Source organism: Rhipicephalus microplus, chromosome 8 (assembly GCF_043290135.1).
Source record: "Rhipicephalus microplus isolate Deutch F79 chromosome 8, USDA_Rmic, whole genome shotgun sequence".
Classification (NCBI taxonomy): domain Eukaryota; kingdom Metazoa; phylum Arthropoda; class Arachnida; order Ixodida; family Ixodidae; genus Rhipicephalus; species Rhipicephalus microplus.
This window is the reverse complement of record NC_134707.1, coordinates 105,569,398-105,577,649: the sequence shown is the minus strand read 5'-3', so window position 1 is coordinate 105,577,649 and position 8,252 is coordinate 105,569,398. Positions and strand designations below refer to the sequence as shown.

The following is an 8,252-nucleotide window of genomic DNA, read 5'->3' as shown; positions in this document are numbered from 1 at the left end:
ACTTACGAAAACATTTTTGCGCAAGAGAAATTTGTTGCGTAAGTCGATTCACGAAACGAAAAAACGTCGTAAGAGGCCATCGTTGTCACATCGGCCGCTGCAAATAAAGTGCGCTGTGACTGCCCGGGAACATGTGAGCGATGGTGATGCAGTTGCTATATTTGCTTACGTCACCGAAAAGTGCTCGCAAGTGGATTCACGAAGCGAAATTGTGCGTAAAAACAGCATGGCTGAGAGAAAATCCTAAGAGTGGTCCGGACCACTCGTAGGAACATTGTGGCTACTTAGAACCTGCTGCCGCGGCGGTATACTTTGGTGCCCTCGCTGGTTTTGAGTTAATTCACGCCCATTAAGGGCTGCCTGATGACTGCTGGTGCGTTTTTATTTATTTCGGCGCTTTGGGCTTCGCGTGTTGTTTCCCTTGTACGCAGAGCATGGTGTTGACAACCACCGTCGTCCAATAAGTTCGAAGTCGCAGTAATTGAAGAATTCCATTAGGCGTCAATGGCATAAAACTACGCATGTAAAGATTTGTGGTTGGATGAAAACCAATGTGATACGTGAATGGTCGGTGCATTCGAACGCGGCATGGCATAGGATCAACCTTATTTGTTATGTTGTTGTGTGGCGCCCCATCTCATCCAATTAAAAGTGCGACTCGAGATCCTTGCCTCATTGGTGGAAATTACCACCAAATAGGTTAATGGGAGCACATTCTTTGCACGCTATAGGAAATAAAAATGAGAGGAAGTTTTCAATGAGTGGTTCATAAAGTTTGTGCTCTAGTGTACTTTAAATGGCTCTAACTGTCCAATGGTTGCGATCTCTGAAATACCGCTGTCGATACACTTTGGGACGATCTGGAACAAAGCGTACATTGTAAACCAAAGCGTATTAGGGGTGCGCGTGATTACGCATGGAACTACAAACAAATCATGCATCTTCGCCTTCAATGTTCAGACACCGATATGAACCGTGATAATATGGCAAGCAATCGGCATGAAATGACCCTAGTAACTTTGTATGACAACGAAAATATGCAAACCCTCACGATTCTGGAGCAAACCTTGGCTGAATTCATCCCTACGTCAATTACCAGCCATTTAACTTGGCGCACGAACATCATTCAAAGGTAGAGCGAGCCACTGACATGTATTTTGTGCGACGCAGCGACTACTTGACCTGAGAATAATAGCGTTGCGAAGGCGAATCCCCTGTCGCATGCTCTGAAAGAAGCAGACAACAAACGCGAGCAGCCGACGGCTTGGCCGACCGGCACAGCTTGTGATTGGTTGTGAAGCAATACCCTCTACATCAGCTCACTCCGTGACGTTGCCAAAACACTTCTTTCATCTGGCGCGCCTGTCCTGTTCGTCATATCACCCCCTCGCACATAAGAGAAAAGTTTTTCACGCCGTGAAAATAGTTCAAGTACTTTCCAAGAGCTCTCTTATGTGCTGCGCAGTTGTCGAAAACAACATGGCGTCGTAAACAGCATATCGGTCGGTGCGACTTTCAGCAAACGCTTCTCGCACGAGTTACTTCAGCGTTTGACCGAATGTGTTGTGATTACAGCAGCTCTTTCGGTGCGTGTAAGCAGTGCGGAAAGCTGTGGCAGTGCATTGGTGTACGGTGAAGCGCAGCGAAGCCTGTGCGTCAGTGTGGTTATCAAGCGGGGATCGGCGTCGATGTATCGACGGCAACTGGCACTCGAGAAGCCTGCAATGTGTGTTTGTGTGCCGGTAACAGTTCGTTCACTTGACTTTCTAGTCTCTCAGTTGGGTGCTGTGCGACATTTCGGATTGACAGCGTTTTGACACGTTACTTGAGTGACCCCAAGTACGTACGGAAACGAATGAACTACGCGCTCGGTTCTTGCTTCGCCACTAGTTAGCCCGTACGCTTCTATTTACTTGAGAGCAATGTACTGTTCGGAAGTGAAACGATGTTCGTTGTGAACAGTGGTGCTGTGTTGACGTTCCAAGACTTGTGAACAAGGTGTGCTCGTGTGACCGAAAATTGAAAGACAGCGTTGATATCTGTTTTGCCCTGCGAAGTTGTGGTGGGCCAGCTTGGCGCTTTTGTTTGTTAAGTCGTCACTTCTCCTTTTTGTGATAACCATAGTCCTAGCGCTGTGATGTGATCAACCAAAACTGCGAGATGCTACATTGTGTTGTGGATTGTGTCACTTTAGAAGCGCGCCTAGACTGTTCTTCGGTAACAACTTGAGAGTTCTATGTGGCAGCGAGAGCCCGTAAACGTCAAGCTTCCCTCCGGCCCCCAGAAAAAGCAAAGATTTCACCGGTGCCTTGCTTTGGATGAAGTTGTAGGCCAATATCGCCTAACTACAGGTTTCTGAGTTCGTCTGGCCATCATTTTGCACGGCACTAGAGCCTTGACAACAGCCGGTCATGGCCAGTTTTTACACTTTATCAATGGACGTGCACGCCTGGCCAGCCCTTCATTGCTGTCATTGTCAGCTTCCAGTCTGCAGATGCCCTTTGCCTGCTGGCCGTACTTGGTTCCTCATGACACCGACGGCTACTAAATGCTGCCATCGGTGAGTTCACCTTGCAGAACTGAATTTCACCGGTACTATAATTCACGCAGTTCTATAACGTGTGCAAGTTTTTAAGCCCATCAGATGTAATGTTTCTCTATGGTAAGTTGAAGCATGAAAAATTTACTACTACTGTTATATACATACATATATTATGGAGCAAATACATAAAAACTTTTTTTTGTGATTTGATACAAGTGAGCTCTTGTTTGATTATGAGGTTGGGCCATTCGATTGACCACGTTTGATAGTTGGAAAGTTAATGTGAATTCATTTTCAGGAGCCAGGTTGCACTTACAAAATTTATGTTATTTTGAAAAATTAGTTCTATAGACGATTACCACTGTGGTAGTACTATACTTCAGTAGGACATATATATTGCGGTACGTAAATTTTACATGAGGCTTCAGTTTATTTCAAAGTGATTATAGCAGATTTTGGTCACTTTAACGAAGTGATAGCTTCCTCAAATAAGTATTAGAAGTGTGTGCTTTCAATGATTGTTTTTAAATATCTCGTTTTTGGCTCTTCACCGATCGCAGAGATTGGTTTGTTAAGGTCCTGTGATGCATCGGTTGCACATTATGGCACATCATTCCTCATCATTACTTGGAGCACCTGTAATAAAATAGAAAGGACACGTTCTCCCAAACTGTGCAAGCCTACGTCACTGCTGGGACTGTTATCATTCAGCGGATGTGGCGTGGAAGCATGCATGGCGGCCTCATCTGGAAGGACTGCGATCTGCTTGGGAGCTTCGAGGGCACAAAACTGCCTAACGGCTGGCTGCAAGGTTAGTTTTTCTTTAATGCATACGATTACGTGAACACCGCTTACTGTGCACAAATTGAAAACCCAAGCATGGTTGCTTTCAGTGGATACCTGTAATATTATTACACATAATGCTTATTCAACATTTATAGAACTAAATTGCAAGAAAATTGAGAATGTTGAAAGCTGAAAGCCTGCAGCTTATGAATGAAACTCCAATAATCTGAGACTCGAAAGCTTGTGCTTTGAAACGAGCACAAATACTTTGATTCCTTATTGAGCTCTCGAGCTTGTGACTCCCTCTGTGGATCAAGTGCTCTGGAAGAAAATAGCAAATGGGTGAAAATTGCCTGGCTGTTCACAACTTGCAAGGAGAAAGACCTATTGAAGAAGCCTCAGATGACATAGGGCCAGTAACTGCATCTTTTACCTAATGTAGCTTTTTCTCTCTCAGTGCTGTTGCTTGTGTTTCAGCCGAACATGTTCACCACGATTGCATAGTGATATATATTTTTTTACAAATTGTACCTGACCTAAGTATGCATTGTTGATCTCTAAAGGTGACGTTCAGTGTGTTTCAAAGCCATGGCTTCTCATTTCTCTGTCTGTGGCTAGCCTATTTCAGCAGCAGAGCGATGCAGCTAGCACACATGCAATCCAAGTCATGGAGGGCTCTTTTGCTGTTCTGTGCAGGACGCAGCATATTCATCCGGCAAGACACTGGTATCAACAATAATGGTGAGTTTTGGTGGCACCTGTAGGAGCCCGTTGTGTTTATTGCGTATGATTATTTCCCCTGATGAAGTGCATTTTTGAAAGGTTTTCTTCATTTAGAATAATAAATGTCAGCAACAAGCACACTCATAATCCACAAGTTCTTTGTGTCTTCTAGACTGCCCATGTGCTCCTATATGCGGTATGGTGAGCTGGCTATGTTAGACAGCCTTAATGTTATGAACATTGGCTGTTGTGTTGTAATGCAGTATAACTTGTGTTTCTTAGTGAAATTATTTGTGGTCTACTTCTCGCACCTAGTGTAAAGTCGAAATAGAAGAAACACTATTGGCTTTTTATGCCTGTCAGAAGTTTCATGCTTTCATCTATAACATTGTAGTTTTGCTCTTGTATCATATTAAATATATTTTCAGTCTTCACTGTTTGTCTGTGTGTGTGTGTTGAGGCTTGTCATTGGCTTCTGAAAATACAATATCTGTAAATATGAGCACATAATTGACAATTATACACTCTTGCATGTAGCATGGTTGTAACAATGATCTGTATTTTTCTAAGTTCCAGCAGCAACAAGGGGTTCGTTGCTCCACGGTCGTGTACAGTGTATCAAGAACAGAGCACAGAAGACAAACAAGTATAAAGGGACTGCCAGTGACTGCTCTCCTGCTCAAAGTGTACAACAGCAGAAAGAGCACATTGTGATGTCAGGAGCAGCTGCTGCTTAACTTCTTAGCACTGCAATATTCAGCAGTTCATTTGCTTGCATTCGAAATTATTTAAATTTTGCATGGAAGATACCAAATTATGACACTAATTTAAAGGCTGCTGTAGTGTTAGTGGGCAAATATTTTTGAGCTGAAGTTTTTAACATGTGTGTTAAGTGCCTGCGTGCCTCTACATTTACATGCCAGAATTCACAGAATCCATGGTCGCCAATGATAACTGTGTTTGCATTATTTGTAGTACAAGAAGTAAAGCCATGGATGCAGTAATCATGTACTTAGTCGATGTAATCCTTCAGTGTACACTCATTTGTATAGCACAAATGATGCCATGAGTGTATAAGCTCTGGGAAGTGAATCTATGTGGATTATTCTATTTGGAAGGAAGAGGATCATTACTACTCCTAGCATATCTTAACTGTAGATTTTAGTGCTTGGGTATTATCCCACTGCCTGTCCGTCCTTCAACAGTCTAGTTATCTACTGTGTAAGTGCAACAGTTAAATGTATACTTTGCTCAGATAGGTTTGTTCATAATGTGATGCAAGTGACTTATCATCTATGCAGCTCTACTCAGACTAGAAATAAAAGTATTTATTTTTATATGTAGCTATAGCATGCATTCACTTGTGTTTTTCTGGGTGCCTGTACAATTGTTTAGCCCTACAAAAGTGCTGGTATAATCTAATATTGAATCTGGCACATTAAAATAGTTTGTTAGTGGAAGTAAGAATGTGTTTACAACCAATATTACTATCCTCAGATGAACTGTGAAAACTCTGTGGAAATTTATTTACATTTTTTGGATTATGTGAAGGCAAATGTTGTTATGTTCTTTTATTGTGGTCCCTGTTTCATGCAAATGACACATAATTACTTTGCAGGGGCATAGTATTAGTTGTTATTTTACACATATGTGCTGACAAACATCGCAGTTGAGGCCAGCAGCAAGACATACATGCAGTGCACTGGAGCATCACCTCATATAGTGTACAGTCTTTGCCCACCAGTAAACTCAATATTTTTTAAGGAGACTAGTTGACAGCTGTATGGGAACTGTGTTGATGTGCAAACTTTGAAGTCTTCTTGAGGAGTGTTTTTCATCATTTTTGTCCAAGTGAAGTAGCTACCCAAAGCCACAACTGGTGGGAATGTGGTGGTTTCCTCTCTCCAAAAGCACTCCTACCAGCTGCCTCAATGTTAGCATGGGGTGAACTCAAGAACTGGAAAAATAGTTGGTCTTTGTTTTCTTGGCCGAAAGAGTCACTTCCACCGTTGAGCCACCACGACGCTCTAGAATAGAAACTTTTAGCTAAATAAAGTTGATTCTACTTTTGAGAACTGTTTTGGGGAAACGAAATGGCACCTATAGCTGTCAATATAAACACTGTTTCCACCAAGGAGCTTAGTAGCTTATAATTGTATTATTCATGTATTGTCTAGAATTTACTCGCGCTGTGCCAACTTTCAGCCCAAGTGTCCTAACATGCTTTGTTAGTGGGTTGTGAATGAGCCAAGCAATGTAAATAAACAGAGTGATATTGCAGACATGTACAAAATAGTGATGCACAGCCCTTTTCTTTAGCATGACATTGTCAAGGGCTTTATTCTTGTGTTTTTTATAAAAACTGCTTTTCACTGGGCAGCAGCGGAAAACTATGCATCAAGCTTTTGCGAGATGGTTCGAGAAACACCATGTTCAGACATAACAGTGCCGGTGGATTTCTCTCGTAAGTTACTTTCTGTAGTATATTCAAAATGAGTGTATTAGAATTGTTGTTTTATAGCCATTCATTTTAATATTTACACCTGAGTGTATGTATGTGTGTATGTATGGGTGTACATATGTATGTGTGTGTGTGCGTATATGATATGTATGTATGTATGTATGTATGTATGTATGTATGTATGTATGTATGTATGTATGTATGTATGTATGTATTTGTGTGTGTATGTATGTATGTATGTATGTATGTATGTATGTATGTATGTATGTATGTATGTATGTATGTATGTATGTATGTATGTATGTCTTTTACAACTTCAAGTGCACTATTACCTATCTCGAAGCGCTGCTCCTTTCCGAGGTTGTTGTACATTACTTTCGTTTTCTGCAGATTAATTTTAAGACCCGCCTTCCTGCTCTCCTTGTCTAACTCCGTAATCATGAGTTGCAATTCGTCCCCTGAGTTACTCAGCAATGAAATGTCATAACCGCAGAGCCTAACCGCAGGTAATAACCGCAGAGCCTAACCACGAGATAGAAGTAACTGGAAGAATAAGAATGGGGTGGAGCACATTCGGCAAGCACTCTCAAATTATGACAGGTAGATTGCCACTATCCCTCAAGAGGAAGGTATACAACAGCTGTATCTTGCCGGTACTTAGCTACGGAGCAGAAACCTTGAGACTTACAAAGAGGGTTCAACTTAAATTGAGGACGACGCAGCGAGCAATGAAAAGAAAAATGGTAGGTGTAACCTTAAGAGACAAGAAGAGAGCAGAGTGGATTAGGGAACAAACGGAAGTTAAAGATATCATAGTTGAAATAAAGAAGAGGAAATGGACTTGGGCCGGGCATGTAGCGCGTAGACAGGATAACCGCTGGTCATTAAGGGTAACTAACTGGATTCCCAGAGAAGGGAAGCGGGCTAGGGGGAGACAGAAGGTTAGGTGGGCAGACGAGATTAAGAAGTTTGCGGGTATAAATTGACAGCAGCAAGCACCGGGTTAACTGGCGGAACATGGGAGAGGCCTTTGTCCTGCAGTGGACGTAGTCAGGCTGATGATGATGATGATGATGTATGTATGTATGTATCTTTTAAATGAGAATTCGTTTATCATTGGTGAGTAAGTTTGATAATGATTTGGCTGAATATGTTTCTAGTTATTTCTCTTTTGAGCCATTACACATTTCAATTTCTTTTGTACTGCATAAAAATAAATGTAACCTTACACAGAATATGTGTGTTCGAAGAAGTTGTTTCATTTACCAACCTACAGTCATGGGCAAGAAATTGGGTAAAATGGAACGAACCTGCGAAGATTAGTTTAGAGCTTAGCTACTCTACATGGCATATCTCGTACACATTGCGTTGGTTGAATATGTCGATTTAAACCTTTCAATTTTAATCAGAATAAGCAGGCTATCATCCGTGGTTGTATATGTGTGTGATATTTATGCATACTGTGATACCGGTTCGCAATTACAATTAAGGTCACAAACCTATTCAAGCTGAATACACGAATTTTGTCCATGCACCTTTCATCTGCACTGGAACTGTTGTTAATAAAAAATAAACTTCAGTTTACAAATTTATTCTAGTAACCAAAAGCAGGGTATCTCTTTATCACAGAGATCAAATTGCCATTGTTCTGTTCCATTCTGGACAATAGGGGACCCTCTCAGCAAAACTCGATTAACTGCTATAGTTCATTTTAACCATTGACAGCGACATTACACTGAA

The 8,252-nt window shown here is 41.6% G+C and overlaps 1 protein-coding gene across 2 annotated transcripts; it reads left to right on the top strand.

Moving 5' to 3' along the window:
- The first annotated feature begins 1,475 nt into the window (after positions 1-1,475).
- Positions 1,476-7,747, top strand: LOC142769309 (uncharacterized). Of its 2 annotated transcripts, XM_075872448.1 has the most exons (4): positions 1,476-2,560; positions 3,103-3,353; positions 3,947-4,069; positions 4,622-7,747. In XM_075872448.1, exons 2-4 carry the CDS (start codon positions 3,257-3,259, stop codon positions 4,786-4,788), a joined length of 387 nt encoding a protein of 128 aa, XP_075728563.1. In that variant the 5' UTR covers positions 1,476-2,560; positions 3,103-3,256; the 3' UTR covers positions 4,789-7,747. The 2 variants fall into 2 exon arrangements, with proteins under 2 accessions (XP_075728563.1, XP_075728564.1); XM_075872449.1 differs by lacking the exon at positions 1,476-2,560 and having other exon boundaries at positions 2,790-3,353; positions 4,025-4,069.
- Positions 7,748-8,252: the final 505 nt, after the last annotated feature.

What these genes read in the sequence shown, in the direction of transcription:
- LOC142769309 (XM_075872448.1), top strand. Translation starts at nt 3,257, where the DNA reads ATGTGGCGTGGAAGCATGCATGGCGGCCTCATCTGGAAGGACTGCGAT. An exon ending in GCCTAACGGCTGGCTGCAAG is followed by an intron (nt 3,354 to 3,946) that starts GTTAGTTTTTCT and finishes GTCTGTGGCTAG; the next exon opens with CCTATTTCAGCAGCAGAGCG. An exon ending in CACTGGTATCAACAATAATG is followed by an intron (nt 4,070 to 4,621) that starts GTGAGTTTTGGT and finishes TATTTTTCTAAG; the next exon opens with TTCCAGCAGCAACAAGGGGT.